The 16,677-nt window shown below is 36.3% G+C and overlaps 2 protein-coding genes across 2 annotated transcripts; both read right to left on the bottom strand.

The window, feature by feature from the left end:
- Positions 1-143: 143 nt before the first annotated feature.
- On the bottom strand, positions 144-11,776 carry si:ch73-40i7.5 (amyloid-beta A4 precursor protein-binding family A member 3). The gene is made up of 11 exons (XM_042005206.1): positions 11,500-11,776; positions 9,856-10,943; positions 8,838-8,868; positions 8,570-8,715; positions 8,161-8,247; positions 6,490-6,678; positions 4,696-4,875; positions 3,677-3,889; positions 1,627-1,746; positions 1,203-1,343; positions 144-1,058 (listed from the first exon to the last, which is right to left on the bottom strand). Exons 2-11 carry the CDS (start codon positions 10,849-10,851, stop codon positions 987-989), a joined length of 2,175 nt encoding a protein of 724 aa, XP_041861140.1. The 5' UTR covers positions 10,852-10,943; positions 11,500-11,776; the 3' UTR covers positions 144-986.
- A 353-nt stretch (positions 11,777-12,129) lies between these two features.
- Positions 12,130-16,406, bottom strand: pex11g (peroxisomal biogenesis factor 11 gamma). The gene is made up of 5 exons (XM_042005231.1): positions 16,200-16,406; positions 15,125-15,322; positions 14,682-14,860; positions 13,513-13,581; positions 12,130-13,274 (listed from the first exon to the last, which is right to left on the bottom strand). Exons 1-5 carry the CDS (start codon positions 16,260-16,262, stop codon positions 13,046-13,048), a joined length of 738 nt encoding a protein of 245 aa, XP_041861165.1. The 5' UTR covers positions 16,263-16,406; the 3' UTR covers positions 12,130-13,045.
- Positions 16,407-16,677: the final 271 nt, after the last annotated feature.

Raw genomic sequence — 16,677 nt, 5'->3', positions numbered from 1 at the left:
TTGGTGGACGCCTATGTTTTCATAACTGAAAGGTTGATTGGCTGGTCTCTGACACACTCACATTTTCTTTGGAAATAATGTTTTATTTTCTATGGGTTATAAAACCTTTATTATTAGAAGCAACTCAGCATTACATACCTATACTTAATAGGAATTTTTTTCAAATTGTATATAAAATTTAGACTAAGACTGTTGAAGGTATTCAGTACATTTTCAATGCTAAAGTCTTAAATTCAGCCTTTATAGTTATCATTCTTAAATTCTATCTGTAGCCAGCAACTTAAATGCAGTATTGTATCTCAAACTTATACAATGCCCACAGCCTCTTAATGAAGAACATCATAAAGATATATTAAAGACCATTTTAATGAAAGTTCATACCAACAAATACTTAAAAATATAAGCATCTCTTTATCACATAAGGCAGTCACCTTTAATTGTGCATACAGTATCTGCTTCATGTCAGACACAGTCAATGAAACATTGCATAAATGAACCAGAGCACTCTCTGACACTTGTACCAGACACTTAGTGATATATATGCGAGAAAAAGAAAGCGGATAATAAAAACATACTCTTTATCCTAATTGAATAAAGTTACCCCTTTAAACATGTAAACCACAGGCATGTTGAGAACACGTCAGGCCTAAAGACTTTCCAGGTGCTCTATACTTGATGTATCTCAAGACTAAGCTCTAAGTTTGAATTAAAAAACAATTACCTGAATTGTTAAATATTGAAAATATCTGATAAATACAAAGGGACAGCTGCAATCTATCCGTTTCATTTCAAATAATGCTCTCATATTCAAACGTAGTTTACATCTTAAAGATATATAACTAAACTAGTTTATCATGTGGCAGCAGTGGTGCGACAACAGTCTATAATATGCTGTGCTATACAAACGTAATATTTTCTGAGTTTGGCAACAGCTTTCGTAGCATGAACACTGTGTGTTGTTTATGTCCTTGTGAAGCAGGATTTTATCAAAGAAACACTGGCTGTTCCTGTCCTGTTAAGAGTCGATACGTCGAGGCCGGCATAGTCTTCAAGTGAATCTGGCCAGAGAAAGAAAATCATATGGTCAGTTATGATGCTGTTTAAAAATGTAATTAAAAAAAATCAAGTGGAAATTAAAATACTATGTAATGACAATAATATTGTATATCCAACTGAGGTTGCAGAATTTTAATACATCTCACCTCTCCAACAGCATTTGTCAGGATCTGGATAATTTTGTCATGTGACGTTGCAACAACACTCTGTCCATTGATTTCAATGATGCGGTGCCCGACACGTATTCCTCCTCTCTCTGCGATACCACCCCGCATTAGACTGCAGATCTTCAACAGATTTGAGAAACCATTATGATTATATATTTTTTTAAATATCTGAGAAATGCCTAATTAGTGCTGTAAGTAAATTTAGTCAGATTTCTATCTTTATTTTTTTCTCTGTTTATTTATTATGGGAATGTTGACTGAGTATGCAGGGGTCTGTTTTTATGATACATAAACTACAAACCAATTACTCTTAACTCTTTGTCACAAAGGACTGACAAGATCAGTGTCATACTGAGGTGAGAGCTTCAATAGTGACAAACCGAAAATATGAATATTGACATACAATGCCATCTTCCACACTGAAACCCAGCTGAAACTTGGGGTCTGGTCTCTTAATGATCGCCATGGTGACTGGGGGGCAGTGGACAATGCTGAGCTTCACATACTTTTGGCTTTTCAGGTCCTGAGTAAAGAAAAAAAAAGTGAAAAACAAAAAAAGGTGTGGTGTTTACTCCACAATTATTGCAAAGTTATACATATGACTAGCTCTTTGGGAGGTTAGGACGGTTTGTAATTTGCAAGTGAAACAATCAATCTGGGCCAAGAAGATTTAGTACTTTAGAGACATATAGTAGGATTTTAAACAAATGTAGCTGTGAGTGATCCGACAACTAGTCAGATAAGATAAATTTACTGTGCATTTGAGTACATCTTATCCATCTTGAAGGTGATGACAGCATGGATGAAAGACCTTGGAGCTGTTCATTGACGTTGTGTTGTGGGTTAAGTTAGCAGAAGTAGGTCCATATCCAAAGTAAAGAGAGACATGAGCTAAGAGAGGGGTGGAGCAAATGTCAATATGCCCTGAAATTACAACTGCAGGAAGATTGTCTTTACATGTCTTTAGATGAGAATGAAATTCTGGTGCCACATATCTTATCAATCCCTTTTATCTGCATTTTAACTTGCACAGCATGTCTTTCAGTGGAGGAGAGGGAGGAATTAAAAAAAAAGAATAATCCTAGATCTTGTCCTTGATGTCCTGGGTGTAATAAAATAGTCTTTTTCATTTACATACAAGTGGCATAGGAGAATATAGGCAAACTGACAGCATACAGACTTCTATACTGTTTAAATTAATTCTAATCTACCAACCTACACAGTAAGTAAGGTGTGGTTATATTGCTCCCAGTATAGACTGACTTTGCCATGAAGCTGAGGTTTTGCATAGTGCATTCAGAAAAAAGAGTCAAGCATTTAAGTTCCCTTTAGTAAAGTGAAGATTAGACTCTGTTGGGCTCTATTTTATTCCAGGGTGACTAATTTGTTCTAACATGACTATGTGTTCATTTTTGTACGGTCCAATAACACTTATGACAGTTTTTATTTATTTGTTTATGTTTTTATCATGTTGCTGAGTATAAGTTTCTTACATGTGAATTTTAATGTTTTGTATTTGTTGTAAAATATCAGCAGGGCTTTGGTTTGTAAAGTTTCTGGAATGATTAAGAAATGTTCTGTGTCCTGTAAATAGTATGTCCTGCTGTGATGTTATCGTTGTGGATAAGACAAACAATTACTTTGGACATTTAGTCTGTAATAAAGATTGCAATGAATTCATTTGAGATTTAAATTAATCTGTAAATGGAGTCCTTGTCCCATCACAATCATTAGAAATTTTGTTTTGCTAAGCTTAAAGTAATCAATTTGTGCCTGAAAGTGCAAAAGTTTTTGTTTTTGTTTATTGTTTTTGTGTGAATCAGAGTTTAGCACAGTTACTTTATTTGATGGAGGGAAAAGAGAGAAATAAAAGAAAAAAGACGGGGAAGCATACATGTTATTTCCTGTTAACATCACGTTTTCTCCCTTTTAGTCAATAAAATTTCAATATCTTTTAAAATTTTGATAGCAAATGAAACCTGCATATAATTTAGATGCATAAAGACAAAACAAATCTTAAATAAGGCAGAAGAATGGGAAAAATCGAGCAGCTGAAGAAAACCCTTCTGCAGAGAGCACAGTAACAAAAAACCTGTTTAAAACATATTTACAATATCACAAACACATAAAACATAAACACAGTTAAACTTGTCAGAACTCAACATTGGTCATGGAAGAACAAATCAAATCCAAGTCAACAATGTATGGAGCTACAGCGCCATCTACAGCCTTCTAGGAGAGCAAGTGCAGAATAATGCACATGCACCATGGAAAGCATTTGTTCAACAGAGCTGAGAAGCAAACTGCTGTTCTTTCTTTTGGTTGCTTATTTGTTTTACTTGTTTTATGTAGACAACACCTTTCAATAATCTATGTTCTTTTCCCATAATAATAGTTATTATTTTTATAATTATGATTATTTCCATTGTTTAGATATTGTTTTCCCTTCTTACCCGGATGATGTTCTGGCAGGTGGTTATAGGCAGACCCACCAAACTGGTGCCGTTTACAGACATGATGCGGTCACCGATGCTGAGCTCACCACAGCGTTCAGCTGGTCCACCATGAAGGAGGTTGGCCACCACCACGGTGGGAAGGATAGAGCCCCAGCCCGATTCCACCACCGCAAGACCCAAGATCTCTCCAGGAGTCTTGGTGATGACTATCTGAACAAAAAGCACACAAAAAGAAATGATTAACAACTGACTTTTGTGCAATTAACACTGAAATTTTTAGCATTATTTATGTCAATTTACACCTGAATTATTCTGATTTTTCTCCCTCTTTGCAACCCACTGCTTAGTCCTCGGAACAAATAATCCACATACTCGTTATCTGTAAACATTTCCATGTAGATGCCAGTGTGTGCAATACAAATTCTGAGTGGTTCTTGCAGGTTGTGGTTGCAAAGCTGCAGAGCATTTAATTTGACACGTTACTGAATCACACTGGGGCATGGCTCGGACAAGCACTTCTTACCCAGGCAGGTTTTTTTGGTTGTGATTTGCTGTTAAGAAATGTCTACTATATTTCTTGATGTATTTTAATACAACATGGTTCAGGCCAGAAAAACTGAACAGGAACATTATGTGCAAACACAGTGTAATGGTACAGCAGAAGTTTAAAAAGTTTACTTTGACATTAATAATTCATTTATATATATACTTGTAAAGGAAGTTAACTAGTAACTCTTGAAAGCTGCATTTGAAAACAAGTCTTTTACACATAAAGTTATTTTCACACTGAAGATACTAGTCACTCTTTCATTCAAAGATAAAATTCTTTCCAATCTCTTGACCAAATGCTGCTCCACTATATTACAAGATAGCTTTATTCTTAAACATGTGTGGAAAAGCTGAAATACTTCATTAAAGAATATCCATTTGTACTGCATCGATAATACAGGTACGGACAGAGAACTGTTAAAATGGAAATGTTTTGTAGGGCATGTAACCTAAAGGTTTCTGCTTACATCTCGGAGGTTTTGAGAGTCAGAGAAGTGGGCCAGGTCTCCATTGTAGAGCTCTTGACTTTCCAGGTAGTCACTGTACTCCCCGGGCCTCAGATCGCTGGCTTTGATGCCATTAGTCTGAAGGAACTGCTGGTAAGCCACTCCAAATGCCTGCCCAATAGCCTGGGCTATGGTCTGAGCCTGAACAGGGAAAAAAGAGAGAGGTGGCAAACCTGCTGGGTGGATTTTAACAGTAAGGAAGTTTATTATGTACACTTTCTTCAGACATAGTACCTGGAACTTTAATTAAAGTAAACTAAACCAGTTTGCAAAAAATAAAAACTCTACCAGGGGTCCGTGGGCCAAATTTGGCCTGACAGCCCGTTAAGTCTGGCCCGCCAATAAGATATCAAAGATCTGTCATAACACACATATTTTGAGAATTCAGATAGTAATGATGGTTAACCAAATTACTTTCGATATAAAAGGTCTCCAGTACTTCATATAGGGCTGTATGGGACTACACACCTCACTTATCATTCTGCTGTTCATATCAACTTAAAAAAGTGAAAGGCCATTAAAAATTGAACACAGTGTTATAACAATCCAATCCAACTTTAGGCTGTTTACTTTTTCCCAGGAATCGTGGCTCACTTCCCCAGTCTGATAGAAGTAAACCTGGTAGAGGAGAAGCTGTCTGAATAAGCAGAACTTGTCAGCAACCTAAACAGGGAGTTTGATGTGCGTTTGCAAGATTCAAGATCTTTATTGTCATTATGCAAGTATAATTACATTTTGAGGAGTCTCTCTGCTTAGTGCATCCTAGTGCAAGGATGGAGGTCTGTATGTGTGTGTCTGAGAATGTGTGAATCTTATTATTATAAACATTGACAGGCCAGTAATGTCCAAAGATCAGCTTCATGTGTCCCACTAGTGTTTGACTTGTTGAACATGCATTGTTTGTTGTTGATGACATTTTGCACTATATTTGGTTACAATTCAGTGCCTGCAATTATTGTTTGTTGCCCTTTGTTGGCTTTATTGTTATTTTGCCATATTGATTTTTGTAGTGTGTTATTTGCACTGATGGAAAAGAATGCATTTGCATGTGTATGGACAATAATTAAAAGAACTATGATTTACAATTATTTGTGTTTTACCTTACTTTTATCTACTAAAATCGCTGCGTTTGGACCACAACTGACTGGTATATTTTCACTTTGGCACGTGGAGGCAAAATGTTCGGGCACCTCTGCTCTAAACTGTATAACTTTGAGGTGTGCCACAGTCTGAAACTGAGGCCTCAATAAAAATAGAACATGTCTGAAAAAGTTCTCAACTATAAAAGGTTTAACATCAACAAAAAAAATTCATATTAGAAAGAGTGAGCTGGAAAAATCTGTCAGGACAAGCTGTGGTTTTATGGCCTCCAGTATCCTGCAGGTAATTAGTTGCTAAAAAAAAACTTTTGGTTGTCCTGTTCAGTGTTGCCAACTATGGGAAACTGGGATAACAGCCAGACCATTTTTATATTCAGGAGAACTCGCTGGCTGGCTGGCTGGGGGAAAGAAAGCAGGCCAGCATGAATATGAAACCACCGTCCAGCAGAAAACAGCACATTTTAAAATACTGTGAAATATTGTTCAGGACAGAAGACACCAAATTATTGTCTGATGTTTTCAGCCGTTTTAGACAACCTTACAGTAACTAACTTAACGGAGCAACAAACCACATCAGTTTAGAACTCAAAGCATGAAAGCAGGAAAGGATTAGGTCAGTAAGTGAACAACATTTAAAAACCTTTAGCTGACTCACATCCTCTGAAGAGAAGACATGGCAGATCATTGTGCACTTCTTCTGAGACACAGAGGGTGATGACGAAGAAGTTTTAGAAGGCAGGTCATCATCCTGCCCTTTGTGTTTCCTTCGTGCCATCAGGACCACAATGTCGCTGATGTCTGCTATGTAAGAGATCATCTGCAGAGCATGATCCATCATGGCTTCCTGAGCACAAACAGGAGATGGAAGAGTTGATATCAGGATGACAAGAAGATTTGTTTTAGCCAAAGAAGGAAGCTGGGTCCTGAGTTACACAATTTTATGAAAAAAAAAAGAAAAAAATCAAACAGTAAACATGTTATTTGTAAACAGGAGTTATTAAAATAAGGAAAATGTTTCCATATTTCCATCCATATTTTAGCAAGAAACAACCTGCCATGCGGAGAGAGAGAAAGAGAGATGACAGTGACTGGCCCACTTTTACGCTCTTGCAAACCACACAGTGAAGGAAAATAAGCTATTAATACTAATTTATTACACAAGCCTCATATGAATTCACCACCTAGTTCCATATTAACCCCTTCTGAAGTCAAACCTAGCTTAAACCTAGCTGGAAATCTCTTGAAAGTCTTCACCAACTGGAAAACAGACCCTATAAATATAGTTGCTGAATGATGTTTTATAGCAAATGAAAAAAGGTAAGAGACATGAATGAATGAATGAATGAATGAAACAGTATTCATTTAGTAACAACATATTACACCATTTTATCATTTAACAAAAACTAAACAAAATTGTGAAGCAGTTTGTGAAAAGCTATGAACATCCCAACATTGAACAGCTTGTAGAGCCACCTTCAACAGCAATAATTTGAATTTATTCTTCTCTGTATGACGTTACCCGTCTATTATATTGTGGTGGAGAAAACTTTTGGATATTTACATAACTGTTTTAATTAATTTTAATTAAGAAAATGATAAATGCACTTTTACTAAACACACAATAGCGACACTAATACTATACATTACCATTCAAAAATTTGGACACATTTTCTGATTACATTTAATGGGAAAGTGTGTCCAAACTTTTGACTGGTACCATATATAACTTATTTATTGATATGGTTTCTCTCTAACAAGCACTACTTTTCTTTAAGCTGATGATAATTTATCATGTGGACCTATTCTGAAGGCGCACACCGAAGGAACCCCCAACTAATAAGACTTTCCAAGTTCAACGCTCGCCAATTTCATCATGTTACAACTAACAGCCAGCATTAAAGCTAGCAATTAAAGGCCACAGGATGCTGCTTTTGGTTTTGGTTCCAGTTAAAAGGGACAGACAGACATAAAGCAAGTCTTCACAGCTTTCCTAGACAAAAGAAGGAGCTAAACCCATGGTTGTGCTCTTGCCACCTTTTCTGAGCCATGTGATCTCTTTGCCAACTAGTCCCAACAGGAAAGCGCTCATGTTACATATTGCTGCTGTAAATGGATAACTCCAGCTAAACATTGTGATATTATTATGTCCCACTAAATCTCCAAGTACCTTTTAAAGATGAATGACCTCTGCTTTTAACACCACCAGCAATGAAACTAACTGCACTATTTTCTTTAAATCAGATTCTGAAAGTGTTGAAGGAAACAGAATAATACTCGTATACAGAGAGCAAAACACCAGAGAAAATAAAACAATGCAAGTTTGAACCTGTGTGTCAGCAGAAAGCACTTTGATTCGCTGAGTGGAAATGAACAGATCCACTTCTGTCATTGGCTGAGACTCTCCCTCCGGAGCCTAAAAAATAAATAAATAGAAATAAAAGGTACTGCTGTAACATCTAGTACCATAATACTGAGCTGACTGTTGCAGCTCTGAATTTCATAAAACGTGTAATTCTCATATTTGGGTAAAATTTCAACCTGCTAGTGTTATGGCAGAAGATTGTGGACATAAAAACTACTTTTGTATAGAAAAAACAGACACTACAAAGCAATTCAACTCTGGTTTGAGTACATTTTATCAACAATAACAAGCAGTTAAGGTAATGTACTCAATTTAAAAAGATTATGTAAAATAAATAAATTATTTTAGTGCATATCTTTTTTTTTTTATTTACCTTAATTCTGTCCACGGCCTCCTGTGCTTGGGCCATGCGAGCATTTGTTGAAGGGTTTCTCTCTGATTTGATTTGAGTGGAGCCCAGATACTTTGCACCAAATATAACTCCATCCAACAAGTCTTCAGGGTCACAAGGCCCGGGTACTGAAAAGCAACACAATAACATGTAAAGATTTACTACTGTCAGTAAGCTATGTTACATACCTAAAAGAAAAAAAAATCAAGCAAGAAAGAAAGAATAATAAAAGCAAATTGAAGTGACTCACCATCTTTATATGAAGGGTGGTCATCAGGACTCTAAAATCCCAGAATGAAGATTAGATGACAAAATCAATGTTAAGATTTCATCATGTGTTTAATTTAATTTAGTAATTTTAAAATTAAGAATAGTAACTGATGTTTCAGTCGCTAATGGGGATCTTAATAAAATTAATTAAATGAAAAATAATTTTAATCACTCCATCCCTGGTGTGTGTAGAGACACCACAGGTTTTACCTTCCTGCTGCTGTTACACTGTACAAGCTCTGTTCTCAGTAGTTCGTGTTGTACCATCACCTTTCACCTGTGTGTCCACCAGGGCAATATTCTTTTATTTCCTTATAATTACTGTTAATATTACTGCTATTACCATTACTGTTATTATTAATGTTAATATGTACATGCTGTATATTTACTGTAAATCCTTATATTACTGCATACTTGTGCACACACTGCAGTTATTACCATAGTGCTTACAGAATTATAAATGTTAGTTATAGTTTTGTCAATTCTTTAATCTTTAACCAGTTTCACTTGCTGTTGTAAAACCTTAAATTTCAACAATGTGGGATTAATAAAGGATTATCTTATGTTATCAATAACTGCTGTGATTAATTCAATATATGGAAAGTTGATCCAAAGAGATTTAAAACAAAGTAAGTATGGATGAGTCAAAGTTAGGAGACCATTTCCTTGTAGTTTTACAAATACTGATAACTTATTCTAAAACCTGGTTCTAACTTTTTTATTCTTTTTTATCTGAATTAATTTTCAGTGAAACAATGAAGTGCATGTAATGAATTTATAAACTATTCATAACAAACGTCACTGATGATATTCACACTTAAGGTGTGTAAGATGATAAACATACAATCCATTTCCTCTAGTTAAATTTCAAATTTGGTCTTTGACCAGTAAATAGTTTGAAACTGAAGTGAATTACATCAGTGTGGGGATCTTCTACAGGAAATAGAATTGTTAAATTAATTAACAATAACCTGAGAGATGCTAGTGACAGCACCAACCTGTTCACTCTCTGCAGCAGCCTCATCCTCTGGAGGCTCTTCCCCCATCTTCATCCAGACTGGCTCAGGATACTTGTCATCAGGCAGACTACTGATGGAGTCGTCCCTGGATCGCTGCTGTTGACTGTTCTCATAATGCATCCAGAACCTCTGAGCATCCTCCTGGCTGTAGGAAATTGACACTACAGCGTCCACTTCACCTCTGTAAGGCAGACAAGTGGCATGGGGTGTAGCACTGATATCTGTACACTGCAACATTCCCAGCAGGTCCCTCTGGTGGTTTTCTGAGAACAGCAGGCCTGTGGTTTCAGTGCTGTCGTCTGTTAATTGTGGGGAAGCATATGCAACTGGCTCAGACAGGCTGGAGTAGTGATGGTAAGTGGATGCATGATGACAAGGATCGGGCCCTTTGTCCCTCAATTGGAGCTGGCTTAGCAGGGTGTGGATGCGGCTGTGGTCTTCATCACTTGATCCTGTGTTGGAATAGTCAATTTCCTCTTCATAAACTCTCTTTTCAGTGTCTCTAAATGTCACCACTTCCTGGTCTCTCTGTCCATCTCCAGACCTCCCCTTCACCTCCTCTTCAACTGCTTTATCGTCTTCGTCCACTTCTACCTCTACATCTTGGACAGGCTCTGTTATATTTTCTAGAAGCACCTGCTGGTTTGCATCAAATGGAATTAAAATGTCTCTCACATCCAAAGTTGGCAACACTGACTCTCCAATGCTTTCTTTGTCCAGACTGTCAGCAGGGGGATGCAAACTGGGGTCATCCAGATCAGCTGAACCTGCCTCACTTGAAGAGTCTGACCTCCAGTCTAATGGAGGAGGTTCAATCGGGTTGTAGGAATCAAGATCCTCCACTTCTGACCCTGGTGGAGCTGTTGCAGTGAGACTTACTTCACTAGATGAAGCTCCGTTTACAGGGATGAAATCAGACTGCAGTTCTGCAGGTGCAGAGGCTGATGGATCAACAAGGAAGCAGGCTGAGTCCATTTTGAGAGAAGGTCTATCAGGGGAAAACTGGCATTACTGTGCAGACTTCTGACTGAGGTCACAATGTTGCAGGATTATCTGTAATAAATACTCTACAGGAAAAACCAAAACGCTGTTGTCATTGCCCCATGACCATCAAATTAGAAAAAGCAGCATACTTTACACCAGGTACATCAGACTATACAGAACCATCAAAAAGACAGAACAACATGCCTCCCACCCATATGATTACACAAACAGCAGCCAAACAGATCCATCCGTTTTTCGTATCTATTTGAAGAACTGACCATTAGATGCAACAAATTATTCGGGACCGGGGTGTTAGTTCTTTACTCTGTAGGGCAAACTTAAAATACACTAAACATTAACGGTAAAACCTGCATATGCCAACAACAGTTAGAAGTTGCAATTCCAGAGCAAAGACTGTAGCCCAGAAAGCCCATTTTAAAAGTAGGAAACGAAATAAAGGGAACAGCAGTCGTATCATACCAACGACTTTGGCTAACTACAGTAGCAGTTCATGCAGCCTGAAGCTAACGGCTTAGCTGAGGAAGCATAAACTGTAACTGGAGTAACTAAACTAAAAGACGTAGATACATCTGAACTTATAAGCATTGTGGTTTAAGCGGATAAAAGAAGGGTTCTTACCTGATGTTTCAAGTATTTTTCAGCTTCTTTGTGCCAGATAGAGACCTCTGTGGGTGCCACGACCGATGAGTTGACGTGGTTTGGAATTTGAACCTTCTCCAAAACTTCGGTTTTGTTTTTTCCCGTCATACTAACAACAGCACTGTTATATAAAACAATTTAATAAAAAACACTGGTGTAAGATACTATTGATGCTGTAAATCAGACTAATTCCCATTGTTGTTCTTATTGTCGACTGACAGCTTTTATTTATTGGCTGTGGCTATTTAGTTGTGCTGCATTCGTGTTCCCCCAGATGCCCGTAACAAGCAGTAATTTTTTCTAACCCACACTCTGCACAGTCTCATATAAATACATTATTTATTTATTTGACCTAATTAATCCTTAGTAAATTAAAAAAGGATCTGGTTCTTTTTATTTGCTTTATTAGACTTTTGCATAATATAATAAATATAGATTTTTTTAACTAAGTGCACGTTAGTCCTTGAAGGCAACAGACGAAGACGTCAATTGCCAACATGCTGAACGTCCAGTCCAATCTAATCAAACGTCAATTGTTCGATCGAGCAAGAAGAAGAAAAAAAGTTTTTTGTCCTATTGGAACATTACACAAACATTGCATACCCAACATCATTTTAGCCTGTAATTTATTAAACAAAATGTACAGTATGTAATTACCTGAATGATCTAAAAGAACAACCAATTTTTAAAAAGACATTTTTACAATATCAAAAATAGATTAAAATTTATATAATACATTTAGCATACAATTCAGGCAACATGTATCCAATGTTACAAAAAAAAATTAAATAAATCTTCGTTACTTATTTTAACTGGTTCTACCATGCAAAAGATGCATTTTGCAGCTGATGTATCTTCCAAAAACTGGTTTCCTGCAATAAATGTATAATAATAATAATAATAATAATAATAATTAAACAAACCCTCCATGTTCATCCACACTTTTTCACTTAAATTGGTAACTGTAACTCAGGTTTATGTAGTGTCTTAAACAAGGCAATAACTGGCTTGTCAGTCCAGAAATACATGCCCAGTTTACCCTCTACCCTCAGTGAACAAGCATCCTTACACTCACTGTTGATGATCTGCAGACTTGAAATGAGTCTGCCCTACACTCAGTGTGATTGGCCATGCAATGCTGAACCTTGATCCTGTTTTTTGAAAACCTCTATGCTGTACCAACATGGCAGGTCATCTGCTTGCAATGACACATAAAAAAAATGCTGTTTAGCAAAACACTGAATAATCAACTTAAATTTAGCATCTAATGTCCATAACTAAAATTTAATTTTTTTTTTTAAATCTTAAAAATTTTCCAGAAAACTAAAGGTGCTTGGCATTAAAAGATAAACTATTAATTTACCTATGACACATGATTAGAATCAAGTGATTTAGATTTTATGTGTTTTCATGCTAAAATAATTAACTTAATGTCCTTAGGCAATCAGTTCAAATGAAAGATCATCAAAAATTGTCCACAAACATCCATAATCCATTTGGCGCTGATCAAAGCATCATATCTTGTTTACTGTGATGATGTTTCAGTACTGTCTGATTGCTCGCTTTCACTTGTTTTCATTTGGGTCAAACCAATCAGGGAGGAGATGGTTCCCAGCAGCCCCACCAGCCAGCTGGGGAAGCGTCCTGCCCACAGGAAGCCTGGCGGCATCCAGTGAATGGCATTACTGAGGTCGGCCATGCTGCTGAGGATGGAGAGCAGCTCCCCACGCATCTGTCTGCGGAGCTGAGAGTGCCTTCAGGAGAAAAAACACACTGATTTATTGGGACTCACAGTTAAAGGCAAGAGAAGAGTTGGTGTAAGGTTTTAACATATGATTTGTCCACAACTGAACTTAGTCTCCACATAATGTAAAAAAAAATACATGTGCAAGATTGTCTATTGTCCTTGTTGTTTATAAAGTGCATGTCAAAGTCCATGCATGTCCAATACCTGCAGGTACAAATAATAATGTAAAACTTTAGATACAACACCTGCTATCTCCTTCATCCCTCTCATATTTCTTCAACTTCTTCTTCAGCAGCAGCAGAACTCGAAGTGATCTAAAGAACCAAAGAGTCACAACTAACATTGACGGTGTTTGACAGCATGTTAGTGATCAATTTATAAAGGTGCACACAAACAAATCCAAAAAAAGTAATAATTTAATGTTAAAGTTAATAAAGAAAAATCAAGGTATTTAACACTTTCATATAATCTGCATTTTGCATATAAAATATGAAGGGAACAAAGGATATCAAAGTAATAACACTTTTAATTTGCCTTTTGATTGAAATGAGGTGGGAAAAACAGTATTTATCAAGTTAAATTAAGATATAGGCCGGTATCAGCAGTTTTTACTTGTGAAGGTGAGGGACTGTGGCTTGGCCATGCATACATAAATGTGCAACAGAAAAAAAATGTTATCGAGAGTCAATATTGTATGCAACTCACTTTCTCTGAAAGTTAGTTTAAGAAAAGTTGTTGAAACATTTCCTTTAGAATTCACTGGTATAATTCAGAGCTTATTGGTCCATCACTGACTGCAAGGTGTTTTGATGAAGATGCAGTAAAACAAGCCCGCAGTATGATGCTATCTTTAACAAATGGTGGACTAAAGCTCTTACACAAAAACAGTTTTACTGTCTCCCAATATAAAGTTTCTCATGTAAACCAAAAAGTTACATTTTAATCTTATTCATCTACAAAACATTTATCCAACAGCTTTCTAAGTACCATGTGATCAATGCCAAACTGAAGAAGAGCTGTTGTTTTCTTTGGAGTGACACTCTCTCTGTAGCCTGGCCATGCTTTATATTGTTAAGTTTTGTTTTGTTGTGGCCTCACACATCTTGCTCTTTAAGTAATCTTTGTTGGTGGACCACTAATAGGTCAAAGGTTTAGTACTTTTGAAAATCTAATTTAATCTATACAGAAATATAGACATTGCAATAAAGTTCACAAACTTTCAATTTTTACTGTAAATATTAAAGAATCAGTTCATTATTGCATTTATATATATGAATATGTTTGCTGTAACAAGTGTTTTATCTGAGGTTCCAATTGAATGTGTATATTTATGAATTAAAATATATGGATTCTACATCCATCTGAATTATCAGCCAGCTAATATAAGCTGATGTTTGAGAACTATTCTTTTTACCTGAGAATCCCCAGCAGCAGTGAGGTTCCCCACAGGACTGTACTGAACAACCACCATTTATCTGACTTGACTTTGATGAGGTCAGCATCAGCGGCCCAGGCGATGTGTTCACAGGGGTAGTAGAGCTGGTCCGCCACATTGTTCAGCACTGATATCCAACGAATGCTTGTGTCCTGCTCCTGAAACAGATGTGCATAGCATGTTTAAGATAGATTTTTCCAGAAAACATTATTACTGATGTGTTCAAAAGCATTTATTTTAAATGTTTTAGCTAACATTTAGGTACGCTTAATAAATAAACCAATGTATTCAGTACGCATTATCATATTTTGAATATTTAACTGCCCTTGCAGAGCAGAAACTAATCTATTTCTGGGACAAAACTATTACAAATAATGTGACTTCTGAGGTGAATGACATGAGCTGAGGGATATATGAATCACCGAAGCTCCAAGCCCGTAGCTGTGGGAGTAGGCCAGCATAGAGAGATCATCAAAAAGCCTCAGCACCGTCCGGCAGTGGCTGAGCTGAGCAGAAAAAAGCAACAGGCTCTTCCCAAACTGCAGAGAGGAAGTATCTGTTTCGTCTTTGCGGGTAAGAACTCCTCCGACCAATTGAGAGCCATAACAGACCGTCCTGATCTGCACAGACAATCACAAAGAAAATGAGAAAAAGAGAGTAAGAATCCAAGTACAATCAGGAATCTGCTGTATTTTGATTAAAGCACAGCATTCTTGCTTACATATTAAAAATATCATAGCAAAATTTCACATAAAGCATACATTTATATTTCATAATGCTGTTTTTCTACTATAAAAACTTGATTAATATGGCTGGGTAGTATTTTAATAACTGATTATTATGTATAGTTTGCTAAAGGAAAGTGGTTTGGTTGACATTTAACAGCACAGAGTACTCCAGATGGACTCTTCACAAATAAGCAGCAATATCTAAATCAATAAACATTTTTTAAACATTATTGTTTTAATTAAGTTCATTCTTAGTCACTGCACTTGGTAAGCTAAACAAGGGTCAAATGTCCTGTCAGGTTACACTATTAAACCATTTGCACAGAAAATCTCTCAGAGTAATTAAAATGTCCCAGAAATTAATCAGACATCTTGTCCACACTGCAAAACATATTTAAAAGATGGATCGAAAAGGCTGTTCTCAATTTTTTTTCAGAGACCTTCAGAGAAATGTGTAATATTTTACATATTCTAAATTGATCTATGCTCTTAATATTTGTTTTTAAATAATTTAATGTTTCATATACTGAAATAATGATCAAATAAGTATTTCTCAGATAATGCATAGCTTAACATTTCAATTACTATAAAGGGGGTTAAACTACTGAAATAGTTTTAGGAGGTGGTGTAACGTAAAAGTCTTCTTTAAAAAAAATTTTCCATGCATCTAACACAAACCACTAAACCCATTAAAAATGTACTGCTAAAAACTGTATAGCGAGAAAACTGTTGCAGCTCTGATTACAAAGGCGACAGGATGAATACTCACAACTTTGTCTCTTCCTCTGTAAGACTCCAGCAGTCGGACCAGAGACTCCACTAATTGCTGCATGTCCGATCACACACTACTTTACAACACTGCAAATAAACAGACTCTAATTTCACAACCTTCTGCACAACATAATTAATTTTAGCTGTTTAGGTTTCACTGCAGCAGGTCTAAGATGGACTTTGAAACAGGAAGTACTAACCAAAGACCCAAGTAGATGATCTTCGATTCATTCACTCACCAGTCACGCAAAAATGCTGCAGTAGCCTGGTGAGCTTGATGTGAGTCTTATAATATGTCTCTATTTATAAAACAGACTGTATTCCTACATTAAAAATAAAATAAAACAATTATAATAAATAAATAAATAAATAACGTAGACAATACGTTTAATTTACTCAAATAATTTTCTTGGAATCAGTTAGAGGATGAAATATGCGTTTGGTGGCATTTGTTAATGAAAGGAACTGGTTAACCT

Source organism: Melanotaenia boesemani, chromosome 14, assembly GCF_017639745.1.
Source record: "Melanotaenia boesemani isolate fMelBoe1 chromosome 14, fMelBoe1.pri, whole genome shotgun sequence".
NCBI lineage: Eukaryota > Metazoa > Chordata > Actinopteri > Atheriniformes > Melanotaeniidae > Melanotaenia > Melanotaenia boesemani.
Note: the sequence above shows the minus strand (reverse complement) of the source record. Positions and strands in the feature narration are given on the sequence as shown.

Excerpts from the sequence above, each read along its gene's own strand:
- pex11g (XM_042005231.1), bottom strand. The coding sequence starts at position 16,262 with ATGCAGCAATTAGTGGAGTCTCTGGTCCGACTGCTGGAGTCTTACAGA. Across the intron at positions 14,861-15,124 it reads GCTACGGGCTTGGAGCTTCG|GAGCAGGACACAAGCATTCG; the intron begins GTGATTCATATA and ends CATCTGTTTCAG. Across the intron at positions 13,275-13,512 it reads AGGGATGAAGGAGATAGCAG|GCACTCTCAGCTCCGCAGAC; the intron begins GTGTTGTATCTA and ends TTTCTCCTGAAG.
- si:ch73-40i7.5 (XM_042005206.1), bottom strand. The coding sequence starts at position 10,851 with ATGGACTCAGCCTGCTTCCTTGTTGATCCATCAGCCTCTGCACCTGCA. Across the intron at positions 8,248-8,569 it reads AGGCCGTGGACAGAATTAAG|GCTCCGGAGGGAGAGTCTCA; the intron begins GTAAATAAAAAA and ends TTTATTTTTTAG. Across the intron at positions 1,059-1,202 it reads TGACAAATGCTGTTGGAGAG|ATTCACTTGAAGACTATGCC; the intron begins GTGAGATGTATT and ends TTCTCTGGCCAG.